The sequence below is a fragment of the Homalodisca vitripennis genome, chromosome 5, assembly GCF_021130785.1.
Source record: "Homalodisca vitripennis isolate AUS2020 chromosome 5, UT_GWSS_2.1, whole genome shotgun sequence".
NCBI lineage: Eukaryota > Metazoa > Arthropoda > Insecta > Hemiptera > Cicadellidae > Homalodisca > Homalodisca vitripennis.
Genome location: NC_060211.1, coordinates 38,105,955 through 38,124,674, shown reverse-complemented (window position 1 = coordinate 38,124,674; position 18,720 = coordinate 38,105,955). Strand labels below are relative to the sequence as shown.

Below are 18,720 nucleotides of genomic sequence, written 5' to 3'. Positions count from 1 at the left end.
GTTCGAAGCAATTGGATATGTTTCCATAATAGAGCTACCAAAAAGATTAATTTTTGAAACCATTAATAAAATACACACTCGTTTACATTAGAAATTTTAGAGTGAAGCTAAGTATAGAGATAGATATATAGGTCAAAAGACTGAATTAACATTTGTTGATTGACTGAAATAGTTTCGGATTTGCAAAGAAAGAAGGGGTACAATATTAAATACCCTTAATGTCTATCTCCATAAAATGTTAAATACTTGTATATGAAGGATTGTTGTCTTAGCGTTAGCGAAGCCTTCCACTTCAGAGGCTGGAAAACTCAATTTCTGCCTGCCTCTCTGCCTGTTTGTCCACACGACATCTAGAAATCAAACTGACTTATCGCCTTGAAATTTTGCATGAAGCTTCACTGCTATATAAGGAACACAGAGTTCCATTACGTTGTATATAACTCTATACGTTGACGCTACTTCTAGTTTGTAACTTATTCCTAATAGAATCATGGATTTATTTTTGGAATTAATGAAAAGTATTCCATTATTAAGAATAGAAGCACTATAAATGTTCTCCCTTCCCATAAATGTCCTAAACATGTTTTTCATAAATAATTCTATTGCGGTTCAGAGTTGTCAGATAAAACTTAATATGCAATTAAGTGGTTTTAGACGGAATCAATCTGTGGTTTAAAGGAACATTAAATTTAAATTACTCTTCAGGTCTTTAACAACAATCGAATTATATGAGGCACTCAACAGATTTTTCTCTGTTATCAGTTATGATACATACTTACAATGAAAGTAAGCTTTTTATTAAATTGGACATAAAAGATTGTCCACATTGATAAGTATATATTTACTCAGTCAAACCAATGGATATTGCCTATAGCAACTCAGATTTAAATAAAAGAAATTGAGTAACAAAATGTTAATAATGTTCCTTTATATCCGTTATACTATGAAGAAATACATTTTAAGTTTACCTTTAGTATTCTTTCCACTTGTGTTCTTGTGGGCACATGCAAGTGATTTTCGACCTGAAGGTTGTTCGCAAGAAGAATACGATGTAAGTCTAAAATTCTGATTAATTTTAGTTATTTGAAAATGTTACTAACAGCTTCGCACGCATTCTGTCTGCCCTCATAATAAACTATGTTCCTTCCAAACCACCCATGAGGTTACATGACAGTGTGAGCAAAGTGTGGTATTGTGTTTGATAATTTCGACTTGAACATTTAAAACCACTGAGACTACGCACTAAGATCAGATAGTAATGTATTTCCTTGATGAGCTCATATGAGTGTACATGGATATCTGTGAAAACGTTGTTAAATGAATACAATTTTTTTATAAATTATTGAATTATGATTATTGTGAGGAAATTAACTAGATGTTTTGAGTATAACGAACTCTTAACTATTTTTCGGTCTTGGATAGCAATTTTAACCTGATTAAAAACAATATACATCCACAAAGGTTATAACTTCTACTAGTAATACAAGAAGTTTTTTAGTTTAAGCTCACACAAAAACCATTAGATTTACACAAATTGTATAAAAGTATCAAAACATTCTTTTTTCCACGATGTATAAAGTAAAGTACTACATGATGTACTTTCAAGACACTTTTTTTATATTTAGGTTATTTTTTAATTAATTTGTATTGTATTGCGTGTAAGCAATCTGTGATAAATATTGCCTTCAGACACGTGAACGCAGATTATTAATTTGCTAGTTTTATTATTTTATTCTCAAAATATAAATACAATTACGAGTTTTTGTTGTGTTTTGATCCACTATTTTGAACTGAGTTAATAGTTTAAGAATACATTACCAACTAAACGTTCGTTCCAAAATAATTTTCACACCCATATTCCAATATAATTTGCTCCTGAAAAATAATTTTAAAATTCTATCATAAGATCTTCATTTTTGGTAACTTTTTAATTTATATACAATAAAGCAATTTAAAATGGATTTCTTTAAGGTCACATTTGTGTGACCTTAAGAAGTTTGTGTTTTGTTTCTTTTACAACTCTAAAAGCTCTTCGGTAATACATGTAGTAGGTTTTAATAGATTTATCCTGTATATCTAAAGGACTACATTTTATGTTCCTTGTTATTTCAATAATTGTCTTATTTCACTGATTGAAAAATTTATTAAATGTTGAAATTTTTTGAAAATGTGCCTTTACGAGGCACAAATGTATGACAGTGGCAAGCTGTGACGAGCCGTCTTCAGCAACAGCTGATTTTAAACCGAAACTGTCAATAAAACACGTCTGCTCATACAGGTGGAGCTGTTCCGTTATTGGCTATAGCTTATCCAGTTAATTACGAAGACAGTGCACAATATGTTTCTATATAACAAGCTGCCCTCTTTTTGATAATTTAACTGTCTTTATGGTTAAAGTTATTTTCTTAACAAAGATTTATGGGTAATGAGAGAAGCCATAGATATAACTAAGTTAAAAAATAACATCAACAAAGTAGATAAAGTTGAATTACTAGACCAGTTTTTTTAACACTTTGGCAGCCTATGGTAAATAAGCCGCATTGATCACGGTTTAGTCATATTGTTTGGTTAAGCTGTAGCCAATTACAGCTTAGCTTTGCCTTCTCTTGCTTACCTGTATAAGCAGCCCTGTATTATTGGCGGTTTCGGCTTGACACTGTTAACTGAATATGGCTCTCCACTGTGAGACCGTAATATGTATTTTAGTAAAGTGATAAAAACAGAGATAGTACTAATAGTAGTCAGTTGTAGTAAAGAAGGCGTGAGCTGCCACAATCTTGCCCAATGACTTTTATCTCTTATCGCGAATTCCCGTAACCTAGTTAGTTATTGTTTATATCGGTTATCGCTTATCAGGGATTGCCTGACCTCTAGGTTACAGATAACACGCGCGCTTCTTATCACATCACGTGATTTTACTTATCTACTAACGTATTTTATACATTTTTTCTTGACCTAGAGAGGTTGCGGTATCGTTATTTTGCTTTTTTTATCACTGCGTGTGCCACGGCCTCCGCCAATGTAGATTATCCTTTGTGGTTTTTTCACTCTAGTTTTGTGGAATCGATAAGATAAAGATAATACCTGTTCACAAAACCGTGAGCCAGATCCTAGGGTGGAGTCACGTGAAATATAATACAACCGAAATGCCGGGGAAGGAATATATATTCAGGGTAGTTTTGTGTCTTCCACCAAATAGACGTTCGGTGTTTCCCTGATACCAGAGATATTAGATGTAAACAATAACGACCTCGAGGCCCCGAGAATACCCGATAAGAGACAAAGGTTATAGGTGAAGGTTGTTTACTACTAGTACTCGTAGTTAGAATATATTTCTTGGTACACCATTTCAACACCATTTTATGTATATTTTTCTTAGAAATCGATATTTTAAATTTATTATCAGAACTCTCAATAATATTATCATTATTTTTAATCGGCCTCCTGTTCATTCTTTTTAAACGCGTGTAATCATATGATTTAATATCAACACCAGTAAATCTAAAGATTTGATATGAATCACCTTCTCATTCTTTAAGAGTGAATACATACTCATCATATCAGGGGTTTTTATTCTTAACATAATTAAATATCAGTGTCATAGAAAGTCACATTTAGAAAATTTTACATACGTTAACGAGTAACAAGAAAACGAGTACCGGTAGTTACAACTCTGTCTCGAGTTGCACCTGCCAATGACACCCTGAAGTTCATAGATAAAGTACAAATCTATAGATCTTACAAACAGACAAATCCTGAACAAAGCACTAGCATTAGTGCTTTAACATATGTCGCAGTAGTAATATTGTTCCACCGAAGTGCTTTGACACATGTCGCAGCAGTAATATTGTTCCACCGAAGTGCTTTGACACATGTCGCAGCAGTAATATTGTTCCACCGAAGTGCTTTGACACATGTCACAGTAATAATATTGATCCTCCGAAGTGCTTTGACACATGTCACAGTAATAATATTGTTCACCGAAGTGCTTTGACACATGTCGCAGCAGTAATATTGTTCCACCGAAGTGCTTTGACACATGTCGCAGCAGTAATATTTGATCCACCGAAGTGCTTTGACACATGTCGCAGCAGTAATATTGTTCCACCGAAGTGCTTTGACACATGTCGCAGCAGTAATATTGTCCCACGAAGTGCTTTGACACATGTCGCAGCAGTAATATTGACCGAAGTGCTTGACACATGTCGCAGCAGTAATATTGTTCCACCGAAGTGCTTTGACACATGTCGCAGCAGTAATATTGTTCCACCGAAGTGCTTTGACACATGTCGCAGCAGTAATATTGTTCCACCGAAGTGCTTTGACACATGTCGCAGCAGTAATATTGTTCCACCGAAGTGCTTTGACACATGTCGCAGCAGTAATATTGTTCCACCGAAGTGCTTTGACACATGTCGCAGCAGTAATATTGTTCCACCGAAGTGCTTTGACACATGTCGCAGCAGTAATATTGTTCCACCGAAGTGCTTTGACACATGTCGCAGCAGTAATATTGTTCCACCGAAGTGCTTTGACACATGTCGCAGCAGTAATATTGTTCCACCGAAGTGCTTTGACACATGTCACAGTAATAATATTGATCCTCCGAAGTGCTTTGACACATGTCGCAGTAATAATATTGTTCCACCGAAGTGCTTTGACACATGTCGCAGTAGTAATATTGTTCCACCGAAGTGCTTTGACACATGTCGCAGCAGTAATATTGTTCCACCGAAGTGCTTTGACACATGTCGCAGTAGTAATATTGTTCCACCGAAGTGGTTTAACACATCTCGCAGTTGCTAATATATTACGAGTATTATTCACCACCTTTGACAACAAGTAAGTTAAAGCACATATTGGTTTAGAAGTCCAATCATATCATTCAACTTAAATGCCTGAGGCCTTTTAAATATCTGTATATGTGTTCTTTTACGTTCGCTATGCATATTTGTTACTATTCGAGTAATGTCTACTCGTAGGTATTCAAATCTTAGCAGGTCTCAAGAAAGAAATACGAGTAATAACAAAACAATAATTTAATAATCCTACTTCAGTTCTGCTACGACTATTCATTGCTAGATGGACTCTATGTTTTCTTTGATTCCCAGTGTAAGGCGACTTCAGAATGCTGTTCTCCGCTTATTTGTATTAGAGATCCGTCCCATCACGACACCTTTAAAGTCTGCTTGAAAAACTGTTCATATCCGAATTCACAAGTAAGTATTAGCTATACATATAATATTAATATTACACACAATAGTATAATAATTTTTTTATTATGTTCAAAGCAGTGGCAGGAATTTGAAACAGACCTTTGAGACATTTTATAATCGGAACCAATTAAAACAGTCGAAGTTAAGCGTATGAAAGTATTTAGTATTTATACTTGAAAGATGACTGGAAGGGGCGAGAAGTTTTTTTTTTATTTATAAAGAAATTTAATTTCTGTAAGAACAAGTTATTAAAACATGTACATTTATTTAATTATATGTAATAGTAATATAATTTCCTCACGTCATAAATGAATAAAAACATGTCACTCCCTGAAGCTCAAACTCGTGTACATACTATAACAACTTCACACGCGTCTCTTTCGTTTTTCTATTTGGGCCTTATAATATAATTATATAAATTTCTCACTGTATGCGCCTATAAACTCTCCTAGAGTAATTAAAATATGTCTTTAGGGAAGTTATCTTAAGAAGCTATCAATTTAAATTATTTAAATTTTTCCAACCAAAAATTGTTCTTAAAGGTTAGGCTTTAATTTAAATTCTAAATCATGCCCTTTTAGGACCAGGTCAAAATTTTATGTGTAGGATATATTTTTTTCTGTTTTGGTCCATGTTCCAAAAACTGCGTACACGGAAAATGTGTGATTTTCTATGCTTTTGAGAAAATAATCATACCTATATAATTATTTATTCAAAAGCTTTGGACTTAAGAGTTATTTTGACCTATAATATGTTTTACTGAAAACCATGTACTTAAAAAATGTATAACAAACTGGCTTATACAAAATTATACATCTATATAAAAAAGAAATTTTATGCCTGAAAATTTGAGTTTGATCATGAAAAATCATTTAATTTCTAAATATTTTATGCATGGGAAATAATATATTTGAATTTATATGTAATGTTTGTATAAATCTAACAAGTTTTAAAGCTTTAAATAATCTGTGAATACATAAATACAATTAGGTATATTTGCTAAAACGAAGTTGTTTATCGTGATTGTAGACAAAACATTATATGGTACGTAGAAAAGAAACCTGCATGAATATGTACTGCCTTGCAAATGGAATAAACAAGTAAAGGGATGCACGGAGAATGTAGAATACAAAAATAAGATTGTTATGACTTGTAAATCATGAATATATAATACGAAAAATAATAAAAGTCCACCGGAGATAGATCGCTCGGCTGCTCCTTTTCGCGTAAGTTACGGATCGGTGATTGTTCCCACAGCTGGTTCTTTTCGCGTAAGTTAACCGTGATAAATTAAGAAAACCACCACTGACAACGTTACAAATCGAAATAAAATATGAAATTTTTCTTTGCTTGTTGCAGTGTAAAAACGACAAGGAATGCTGCTCTGGGTTAAGATGTCGAACTGACAAGGCCTCTTTCTTCGAGATCCCCTTATGTCTTCCTTAACAAAAACCACATCGAAGGTTTCATCCATTCAATGCGTATTCATTTATTGTCATTTGAATTGATCAATACTTCTAGATCGAATAGTACGGTTTTTATTGTAAACCTTTTCACATCGTCATTTAACTTTTTGGATTTGAGGGGTGCAGAATTCGCGTCCGAGAAGCAGTCCCTCAAACTTAACGTTTTAACAAAACCATTCCTGCAAACCGAATCGCCAATGCATGTGTTAAACGAAATATATAAGCTAACATATAACTGAGAGAACGGTACAGCTTATTAAGGCCAATACAAAAGCGAAACTGAATATATAGAAAAAAACCAATACTAAGCATTTTTTATCCAAACTTCAAATACCTAAGCAAATGAAACCCTTCCTAGTAGCGAGATACTGATAAACTTGATACAACCTTAATCTATTACCTAATGAGGTGTGTAAGAAGTAATAATCTATGTTACAGTGTAGTATGAACTTTTATTACATAACGTATTGTATCAACCAAGGATCGATAAATTATGCACATATTACTAACAATGAATGGAACAGTCTAGTTGAAACCGTTTTACGTCAGCGGAATCAAACAACATCGAGCATGGCTGCTACTTGAATGGATGACCGCTGAGCGATCCTAGGAATTCACATTTGTTTGTATCCAGGGTGTTACAGACAGATTCTCAGCCTTAACTATGTCTGGTAAATTAAGAGAATCCCTTTTTAGACGGTGCAAAGTGCAACATTTTTCTGCTTACAATTTTCAGTAGTAGAGGCTGTAGAGTTCTATTGTGACTGTAATCCAAAAACACTGAGCACACAAAACTTTTTATACTCACGGGAAGTTACGGGAAACTTTGTTACGGGGTATACAAACTTTGTTACGTGAAAGTACTAGAAATTGTAATAATCCGACTCCAAAAATCAATGATTGGCGTGAAAATGGGCGTACCTAGCGAAGTGCTGGTGGGGCACTTGCCTTCCTCCCCCTCCCCCCCCCCCAGAAGTAAGAAATACTCATATGGTTGTAAAATAATACAAACAATGTTAGGAATGGCGACGATGAAGTCAGTTGTTACCTCACTCAGATCTTGCAGAAATCAAGAAGTATCTACAGCTTCTTAGCGACCTACTGGTAGAGGAATCTGTCACACAGTCAATGGAATTCCAGATAAGAAGAGAGCTCTATCGAGCTCTAGCAGAGTCTACCGGTGGCAGCTAAAGAGATAAGATTGAGTCTTACGGAGGCTTAGTTATTCTTCACGCAGCAATCATTAAGTAAGTACCTGTAGTTATGGCGGATTGGGGTGCCAGAGAGTGCCAATTAAAAAAAAAACAAAAAAACAATAGATTACCGGAAAACCGGTTCTTTACCTCTAAGAGGTTCTGCTCCGCATGGCATTGCCTGCTTATGTTACAAATGTTAATTCTCCGCGTTTCATTAGATCATCGTTAGAAAAACATTCAGTGTTACGATAAAATGTTGATTTTTGTGCTACTGATTAGCAGTTGACAAAGGCGATGTTTGTTACACAACAAGGGAAAAGTTTATTTAATGCCGCGAAACTAAAATAAACCCAGGAAAGCACGTTTATTTCAAAACAAACACGTTAGTAAAGAACAAATTGATCTGCTACTACCATTCGTAATTTTTACTAGATCAGTTTCATTCCGTAAGAATGTTTATTAAATTCCATAAAACCATATTTTATAAAAAAGTCACAGTTGATAAGTAGGTATCAGTTGTTTGTTGATCCCTGCTTTGCAAGCGTATCTTTAAAGCAGTCATTCTCGCTTTTGCGTTGACGGATTTCGATCGAAAAAGTACCGTTGGAAGTGTTTATAAAAGTGTTCAAATAGTTGTTTTATAACTGTTCTATTTTGTTTTACTGTAAACATTTTCAAAAGGAGCCATTGTGTTAATATTTAAGAAAATAACACAATTACCTTCCTTTTATCTTCCTCTTATCTATTCAGACCTATGACCCAAATTTGATTTCTTTAGATTAACTAGTTTTAAAGATAATAATTTTTTATAAAACATACAACAAAACGGCTAGCGGCTAAATGAGACATTTCTTGATTTGAGTTTTTTTTTTGAAATGATAAGTAATATCACCCACAGAAGTTTGTGACACCCTTTTGTGAACACTCTGTACATACATAACCAAGACGATTTGCTAATTTTGAATCTCACAAATCCCTCGAAGTAAATGCACAGATGTAATTGACTACCTGAGACTGGGAGATACTTTGCATATACTAAAAATAGCTTACAGATTTTTTTTAATGCGAGGCATCTCTTGAGAATTAGATTTGTGGAACTTTAAAAAATGAATTTAGTAGGATACAAATAAAATTATATTGAAGTGGTTATACTTTTTGAAGAGGTTTTTGTTTTCCCACTAGATACGTACTCTTCATTTTATGTGCTTTTCCATTTACTACTTCTGTTGAATTATCCTTTAATGCCCTTCTAAAAGGTTTAGATCTGACTCAGAAATACAATGGGATTAGAGTAAAACAAAACTGTTGACCAAGTCTTTTTAAAACCCAAGAGTAATAAATAATATTAGTGTGAATATCAATTCAGCTCAATTTCATCTTCCTCTTCTGACATCTGACGCTGTTACAAACTTGACTCCTGGAATCTGGAGTCAACGTCCATCTAAATGGATCCAAAATAGTCGGTGACGAAAAAGTTTAAAAAATCTCTGTATGAAGAGCTTGAAGTTATAAAGAAAAAGCCTATACTATTGGCAAAGTTTGATGGAGTTTTAATTAAGTTTAGCGTTAAGTATAATGATAGTTACTTGATTTCATCGTAGATAAGCGTCCATGAAGTACCCTTATAATATCATCGAATTTCGTATACGAATACTCTCCCTTTAGTATCTGATATACAATCATATTTCCCTGATATTTCCTGATAAATTATAATTCTTCGCGGTTTAAACTGCAAGTGCAGATAACGGTTCTATAGCTGAAAATTTACCCGAAACGTTTTTCCGCACACCTGGGAAGCAAGGAATTGAGTTGCCTTGTATCGACCAGATGAACCTTTGTTCTATGAGGCCTGTAGAATCCGTCTAAACTTCGTAATCGTACTTACGATTGAGTAAACAGAAGCTAACAGCAAACTATCAGTTGTCGTGGACAATTGGTGTAATTATTTGTGATTCGTTGTAAAGATTGCTTCACAATAATCAGAACTAAGAGATACTTATTACTACTCGTCACAGCGTTTGATTATGAAACAGACGGAGAAGATATCTCAACGGATGATGAAATCTCTACCCACATAAAAACGTTCTAGTTGCGTACCATCTAGTGGTGAACGTAAAAACCAGCAGCTATAAATACACAACAGAAAAGTGTTAGACATATTACATTTATAAACTCAGACAAAAACAACACATAAGTTACTACTTGGCACAGTAATACTAAATATACCAATCAATCCTAAAATCACCAGACGTTTTATTGAAAGGATGTAAACCAAAGAGGTAAGAATAAAATGGAGTAGCCACCAGCCAAAACAGCGTGTATGTCGGGGCTTGAAGCAAAGTCGGCCTAATTGGTTTGACAGTCCAACAAGAATTACAGTGGTTGGAGACCAAAATGTTTAAACTAACGCATATACCATCCTTAGATAACCTTAAAGTTTTAATACAATGTTCAAATTTTACAATATTTTACTCAGATATGTTCTTGTACGAGCCCATACAATTAGAATATTCTTTCTATAAATGAAAAATTTAGTATAATATTTTAAGGGGATCTTAATGATTAGTTTTTTTAAACTTCACGTTTAAAAGTTATTTAGACGCCAAATTGTTTGTTTTTGGTCAGAGAAGAATAAGCTGCAGGAAAGTATGATTTCAAAGTTTGTTTACATAATTTTTGAATTTTTTATGTCAGTTGGTTTTAATGGAATCATTTTATATTTGGACATAAAAATGTGGTTTTGAACGACACACGCTGCCGATCGCCGCTCTACTGCAAATCCAACTAAACCTTATAGCAATGATGTTTTCCCTGTAACTGAAGACTGTGATTATCTTATATTAATTTTAGGAATTTTTTTACTTATTTGGAAAATAAACTCTAATTGTAACTTAAAAATTCAATAATTACATATAATATATATATATAATATATATATATATATATATATATATATATATAATGTACAATTGGTGGTGTTATTATTCTATAGGTAAACGTTCTTAAATTCGTAAACTTTAATAATAATTACTGGATTGGAAAAACATCAACAAAAGCTATTTAATATTGAGGAGGTTCTGGCAAATAGATATGTCTCTCGTTTGTTACAAAGCAGTAAAATACTAAAATATAAGTTATTGAAAAAGCATGTAAAAAATATGGTGTCAACGTTTTCACTCGGTTATACTCGTATTAATCTTTGATGAAGGTTTTAAAGCTCTCCAATTAGATTTAAACAAGCAGAAATGAGATTTTTCTAATCCCTCGAGTAATAGACTTCGCTAACGCTCAGGCAACTAAGCTAGCTCTAGCACTCTTGACACTTTTCCACTTGCAAAATAGTCTCCTCATTTCTCTTGTTAAAAACAATGTTTCTTGTTGATTCCTATCAAATCGCTCTAAAAGAAGAGGCAATTCATACACTTCACTTGGATAATATGTACCATACAGTATAGAACAGCACTGATCAACAACAAAACAAACAGCTGGGGATGTAAAAATCAGTATCTCAAAAACGAATAATCAAACCAACCAAAAACATATTGTACACAGAATACTATTCTTAATTGTGTTAAGTATAAATAAGTTGTTTAGATTTATTTATTAACTTGAAAATATAAAGCAAACATAATGCACCAGCTACTTCCACAAGAAATAAAAGTTAGGAAGTAGGAAGTGTTTCAACACTTATACTGTATGTATATCATATTTAAACATATTATGTAAAATAAAATGTATGTATTTCCTAATGTTCAATACCAAATATCTTTTATTAAAAAAAGGATAGTTTTTGTGATATGCATCCTAGCAAATTCAATCCAAATTTGCTGTCGAGTTTTTAAGTTATGCCTTTTTAAAATTTCTCAGCGCATTATTCTTGTGTTATACATTTGCATTCAATGTAAATGTTCTTTTTTAACGGAGTAGAGATTTCATTTTTAAAGTTAGTAAATAAAAAATCGTATTGACTTATTTTTCAATGTTAAAATGCAAATTTGTACGCTCTATATTTTTGTATTAAATAAAACCAAACTTTTAATAGTCCAGATATACAATAATTTATTCCCAACATTAACTGTATTTTTCTCACATTTCTAAACACACTAAAAGCAATATACTAATTACGTACATAGTTCTGACATTATTGACAGTTCCATAACCTTATGGTTGAAGTTGAGAGGCAAAGTCCACAATACACCCAAACCTTTTTTGGCTTTATTCCAATATTACTATATCACAATAGGCTGAGATTTATAATATATAAATGACACAAATATGACAGAAATCATTGCCTCACGTGGCCATATTTTACCTCAAGTGATAAAGCCAGGACTTCTTTTCACTCCCATTATTCCATTTCGGGAGCTGTAACAGGCCTACACCTCCCCGTGGAGTCAATCTGCATGCCTGGAAAGCAGGGGGTGGAACCCTTCATGTAATAGAGGTGTCTTTCTTCTATAATCCCCTCAGGACCCTCCTTAAGCACTTCATATTCATACTTGAAGTTCTTGAGGATGTTGTGGCGGGTGTTGACTTCTCTACGCGGGAAAACTATATTACGTATCACATCGAGGAATAACATGAACAAAGCACATAACGAATTCCAGAACTCTTGGATAGAACTTTCAGGGGCAACTGTGACCGTCAACACCATAGTGAGACACAAGACAGGGAGGGCGCAGTGCACACCAGACAGTAACTAGTGATGATTAACTAACAGCTTCTGTAGTTATTGACGTCCGGAGATAAACAAGCGATAAAGAAATCCTACCAGTTATGACGAAGCGTGTCCTAATTCAAATACACGAGCTGTTATCAAACATTGTTCAATACTCCAAGAAAAGTATTATAAAGTGCAGATTAAAATGTTAGTTGCGGTGATAAATGTAAGATTAGAAATTAATCTATCACGATTATGGGCGAACGAATGAACTTCAGTGATATAGAGAATTTATATAAAGATAAAAATATATTGACTTTCAATCACAACTCGAAGTATCGTTACTGTCAAAATTACAAATACCCATATATGGTCATTTAAGCTTTTGTGAGACCGAGTACCGTACATGATAGCTTTTGAAGTATACTTCCATAGAAACTCGGATTAGATCGTTCTAAATCGTTGTTTTTAGTTCATTCCATTCAAATGTTATGCAATTTTTACTTTAAAATGTTTCCGTCCCTGGTGACTTCGAATCATAATAATTCAACATAGAAATTTTTAATTTACGTAATCCCGTCCTAAAAGACGATTATCAACAAATCACACATTATTGCAATAATAAAGCACGTATCAGTACAGCTGACGGTTTTGTTTTTAAGCAATAATATGTTTAGATTACCAACATAACAAAACCTATTACACGAGGTCTTTTGAAAGTACAAAAATACAATAATCAGCATGATTTAAATGCCAATTGAACTCAGAAATGATAGTGTAAAACACATGTAGCAATTAATAGTGTTTAAAGAAACTACCGCATAACATGTTAATTACTATATGTGTACCGCATATCCACAGAACAAATTTATACCAGAATAAACTTCGAAAATTCTATCGTTTTTCTTTTCTTTAGTGAAGTTCCCCTTTTCTTGTTAAAAATTAAGGACTAAGACAAAATAAACTTGAGTGGTTATAACCCGTTTCTCTACACTTTAGGTAATAAACCTTCCATATACCTACCTAATTTGCAATGAATTTTTTTACAATGATGAATATATTTCACAAAATGCCTCAACTGCAAAGAAAAATACATATTCAGAAAAAATTCATATAGCATTAGGCCTAATTAAAAAAGACATTCATACGTCTTTGAAAGAGGACTATCGTTTATATTTAAACCAAGAATCTATCTTTAACAGTTTTTAGTGACAGCTTGTTTTCACTATTGAAAATAAAGATTTATACATTTTATTATATAAATGATAAATTATTTCTATGATCATTATTAGTCAGATTTTATACCATTGCACATGTTAACCCTTTACCTATTTAGGTGTATCATCCTGTCTGTGTCTAAATCTCAGTTGATTGATACACTCACTATGTACTGCCAAATAAAGAGGGAATTCATTGCACATTATGAATTGCTGGTTCCACTATTTTATTTTTGAAAGTTTTATGAACAAATTCCAATTTTGTGAGTCCAAATAAAATATTAATGCACATTAAACCACTGTCGAACAAAACTTAGCAGATATACTCGAACTAAACACAAACTTGAATTGAATTTTTATAGAGGATATCGTAACGTAATTATTGTATAGAACACCCCGATACTGTTACCTATTTCATGGATTAAAAATTACAATGTAGCTTAATTTGGGTACCCGATTGGACAGAAACATGGATATGGGTGTCACAGTTATGTGTTTAATTTAGAGATAAAGGACAAAGTTAAAAAGATTAAAACAGAGATAAAAAGTTAAAAATGGAATTTTAATTTAAAATGTTAGAATTTTAATTCCTTTATTTTGTAATGGGTAATAGCTGCTCATGTAATGAGATTTATTTAACAATCAAATGAAGCAATCATACATTAAGTCAAATAAAACCTATTATAGGCCCTAGTTAGACTATAATATTGCACTAAACAAAATACATCATAATGAGGTATGTCACTCATATTTTGAAAATATTGACATTAATCAATAATTTATTGTTCCCCAGGAGGTAGAGGTAGTTGTTGCACGTTACGAATTTATTGTTACGGAAAGAGTTCGCCAACACTAATTCGGTGATATGAAGATGTATATGAGAGCTTCCACATGACACGATCATTCATAGCATGGGCGCGTAACGATGGCGCGTAAGTACTGTTTCGTCCATGGCCGTTGGAAAGACCCGGCGCGGCGCGGTCCTTTGACACCGCCGCCCCGCCCGTGAGCTCATTGCGCCTGTGATCCTATGCGATCGATCCTATCCTTTCACACTGATCGGATGACGAATAAATAAAAATATTGTAGTTCATACTTGTTCATAATACATTATTATTTAAAAACAAAATATTGACTACAATTTTTCGTTTGTGCAATATAGGAACTTGATTATTAATGTATGAATAGATATTATAAATCAACAAATTGAAGGAACACCAACACTGAAAGGCCACACGTTATAACCTAGCGAAAGCGGGTGAGGGGAAATATCCAGCAGGTAGTGGTGGGAGAGTTGCCTACAGTTTCCGGCTGTAGCCGCCACGCGCGCCACCTGACAGTGCGTTGAATTGCGCTTGCAGACCTTTCATGTCTTCCTTATTGTACCTTAACTTTAGAACTTTTTAATAAACCGTTTGCAGTTTTACTCTTACTATATTCCAATCTACGAATGTCTGTATTTTATTCTTTAATAAAAATTCACGTTTTTATTTTATGAAACGTTGAAAATACCCTTTTTTTAAAAACGTTCCACCTGATGTGCAGCTTAAGTTGAAGCGAAATTGAAATTTCAAGAACTAATGCACGTATACAAATATTTAGTTACTTAAATAACATCAATATGTTTGTAATAGCTCAAAAATGAGCCTACAATGAGGCAGATTCAAAACCCTTGCATCAGCGTTCACCAGAGTGGTAGAGCGCAGCCTTAAGAATCTTTATCTTTATGAGTGGTGTAGATTTGGTGGAACTCATTATTATGTCATGGATGCAAATATTCATTCTCGTAATAACAGAGCAATCATTGCAATGACAATTCTATTGCAATTGACAATTGCAATGTTATCCTATATGCCTGTTTGATTCTCATTGTCAGTGACAAATATAGCATGGCTAGACATTTCATTGTTCGCTATAATGCAATAGGCACAACTTGATTTTTAGTGACGCATTCGCATTATTAAAATCCCTGCATACTTGAGCAGGTACATTTTGTCTTTGTCAAATCAAAATAAAACTGCATCAAATAAAATAAGTTACTGGCAACTTGTTTATAAACTTCATTGTATTCATAACTGAATCAAGATCAATATTTTAAATACATATTTTAGGATTAATGGGTGATTAGGGCAACTAAAGATGTTTGTACAAGGTGATGATCACAAGTTCTAATTTCTTATCTTACATTGATGTACATATTACATTTTTTAGTCCTTGCAAAACGAAACGTTTTTATTTTAAAGATTACCAACCCGCAATCATAATCCTTAAATTTCCGTAGCATATTTTTGACATTATTTCATAATAATTTAAAGCATGACAAATCACAACATTACTTGGGAATAAAATCATTTAATAATCTGAATTATAATATAAAAATGTATTAACTTTCTAACTTTAAAATACCGCAATTAAAACAATATATAGGTACTTATTGTTCATAAAATTGATAGATGTTTATTATTTTCAAAATGCCTATGTATAATCTTTTTAAATATATAATCATCTGTGACGGTTTTAAACACATCTAATTTATACATTCAAGAGCTACAAAACATGTATTAAACCTATTGTTTTTTTGTTTTTTGTTGTTGTTTACATTATCTGTTTGATTAAAGCTCATGTACCTACTTTCATTCCCACTTGTTTTCCTAACCGTAATTTATAGCTAGTTGTTTTGTGAATAGTTTATTATAATTTTCTTTTCATTATAGTGGCATAGCCTAGAATGGTTACACGATGTACTCCAAACATTTGTTGAAAATCCCAGCACCTCGGCCAGAGTGGCTGCAGAAGATCTTGATATGAGCCATACCTCAGTGTTGAATGTTTTACACAAAAAAACAAGTATCACCCTTTTAAAGTAACCCTAACCCAAGAACTTTCAGAGGATGATTTTGATCGAAGGACTGAATTTTTGCGAAATAATGATGAGAAAGTGTGACGAAATTCAAAATTTTTTAAGTTCGATATTGTTTTCAGATGAAGCTACATTCTTTGTTAATGGACAAGTTAATTGGCATAATTGCCGTTACTGGGCCAACCATAATCCACACTGGATGATAGAAGGCCTCAGAAAGTGAATATGTGGGCTGGAATAATAAACAATAACATTGTAGGACCGTTTGTGATAGATGGAAATCTAACATGCGAAATTTATTTCAATATGTTGACAAATAACATTTTGCCAGCAGTGCGTGCTCTTCTTGGGGCAAATTTTAATGCAGTATGGTTTCAGCAAGGTGGAGCACCGCCCCATTACTATTTTCGGGTGCGCAATCTGTTAGATGAAGTGTTTCCTAACCGTTGGATTGGTCGCAGGGGTACCGTTGAGTGGCCGGCTAGGTCACCGGATCTTAATCCACTAGATTTCTTTTTGTGGGGCTTCTTAAAAGATAATGTGTATAAAACTAAACCAGCGAACATTGAGGAGCTGACAAATTGTTTATTAGAAGAAGCAAGAAGAATTACACCCGAGATGCTTCAAAATGTGACTGCAGTAGGTTTTTTATAATAGACTAGCTCATTGCCAACAAGTGTTCGGAGAGCAGTTTTGAGCACCTCATTTAAAAGGTATGGTTATTTTTTGTAATACACAGATAATTTTTAATTAAATTCTTTTGGATAATTGTGTTCCATAAAGTGTCATTTTCAGTCAGAACAGTTTACTTGAGACTGTGAAATTGCGGAGAAATAATAATTAATCAAACGTTATTTATGAAATTCAAACGACCCGTACTCTGGATAGGGTCAACCTTTTTAAGTGCGGTTTGCGGTAATGAGTTTCTCTTTACTAGACCTTTAATTTGATACCAAACTCGGCCTATGCTTACATTTAAGATTTTCGTCCGACTCCTCACGGGCCGACCCCCTGAAAAGATAAAATGTCCCCACTGGTCTCAAAAACTAGGTTCTTAATACAAGTGGTGATGTACAAAATTTAATTTGTATAAGTGAAGCCATACAAAATTAGTGAAAGCGTTTCCATACTTTTTTTTCCACCCTGTATTTTAGTAAAGTGATAAAAACAGAGATAGTACTAATAGTAGTCAGTTGTAGTAAAGAAGGCGTGAGCTGCCACAATCTTAAAGAAAATAAACAGCATTAAAATATCACTTGGTATTTTATAAAAATGAATGTATTATTATGTCTGGGTGGCCTAAAAACAAAGGTTTTACAGTTATAATTTTCAAAAGTTTTCCTGGCCCCCCTCCTTCCTGGGGTGTATTCCATACCCACCGGTCTGAGCTTCCCGCTTTAAGAGTTCCCACACCTAAAATTTTAGAAATTAAGCACTGGTTACACCAAGAAAAGACCATCTGACCTGATCAATCGATTCCTCACATTCCAGTGATTGAACTATATCGCAAGTAAAATCAAAACTTTGATCTCCTGTTATTGTTGAACCTGATGTAGAAGCCCCCTTTGATGATATTCTGAATAGATTCTCAAGTCTCAACCGATTAAAAAGTTACAGCCTACATACCAATTTATTTATGTTTGTAGAGCATGCGTAGAAGAACAAAGGAATAGATGTTTATTTACGACTGAACTAAATAACGCACTAATGGCTTGGGTAAAACTTATTCCACCACACATGTTTTCAAATGAAATTGAAAGCCTCAAGAAAATATGTTCATGTTCCTAATCTGTTCAAAGTCTTGACTCCTATACATATGAAAACGGAATACTTTGTGTTGAGATTAACTTTGCCATTCAAACCTCAACTTCGAAGCTCACCACTCTATATTCTAATCCCAAAAGGGACATTTCATTGACTTACTATCTGACAGTAAATCATTAACTAGCTTTATGATAGACCTCTAACTTAACAATTACTTCTGCAAAGAAATTTCTGGATTCTTCTATCAGAAATGTAATAAACAAACCTCTTTTCAGTTGTGCTAAAGCACCCAATTTGAAGTCAAAGTACCACAGCCACTCATGTCAGATCTTCCAGCTGTT

At 33.5% G+C, this 18,720-nt stretch overlaps 1 protein-coding gene across 1 annotated transcript; it reads left to right on the top strand.

Annotated features, from left to right (window-relative positions):
• Positions 1 to 828: 828 nt before the first annotated feature.
• Positions 829 to 6,743, top strand: LOC124362017. The gene is made up of 3 exons (XM_046816158.1): positions 829 to 1,051; positions 5,112 to 5,219; positions 6,576 to 6,743. The coding sequence occupies exons 1-3, from the start codon at positions 911 to 913 to the stop codon at positions 6,660 to 6,662; spliced, it is 336 nt and encodes a 111-aa protein (XP_046672114.1). The 5' UTR covers positions 829 to 910; the 3' UTR covers positions 6,663 to 6,743.
• Positions 6,744 to 18,720: the final 11,977 nt, after the last annotated feature.

Excerpts from the sequence above, each read along its gene's own strand:
- LOC124362017 (XM_046816158.1), top strand. The coding sequence starts at position 911 with ATGTTAATAATGTTCCTTTATATCCGTTATACTATGAAGAAATACATT. Across the intron at positions 1,052-5,111 it reads GTTCGCAAGAAGAATACGAT|TGTAAGGCGACTTCAGAATG; the intron begins GTAAGTCTAAAA and ends TTTGATTCCCAG. Across the intron at positions 5,220-6,575 it reads GTTCATATCCGAATTCACAA|TGTAAAAACGACAAGGAATG; the intron begins GTAAGTATTAGC and ends TGCTTGTTGCAG.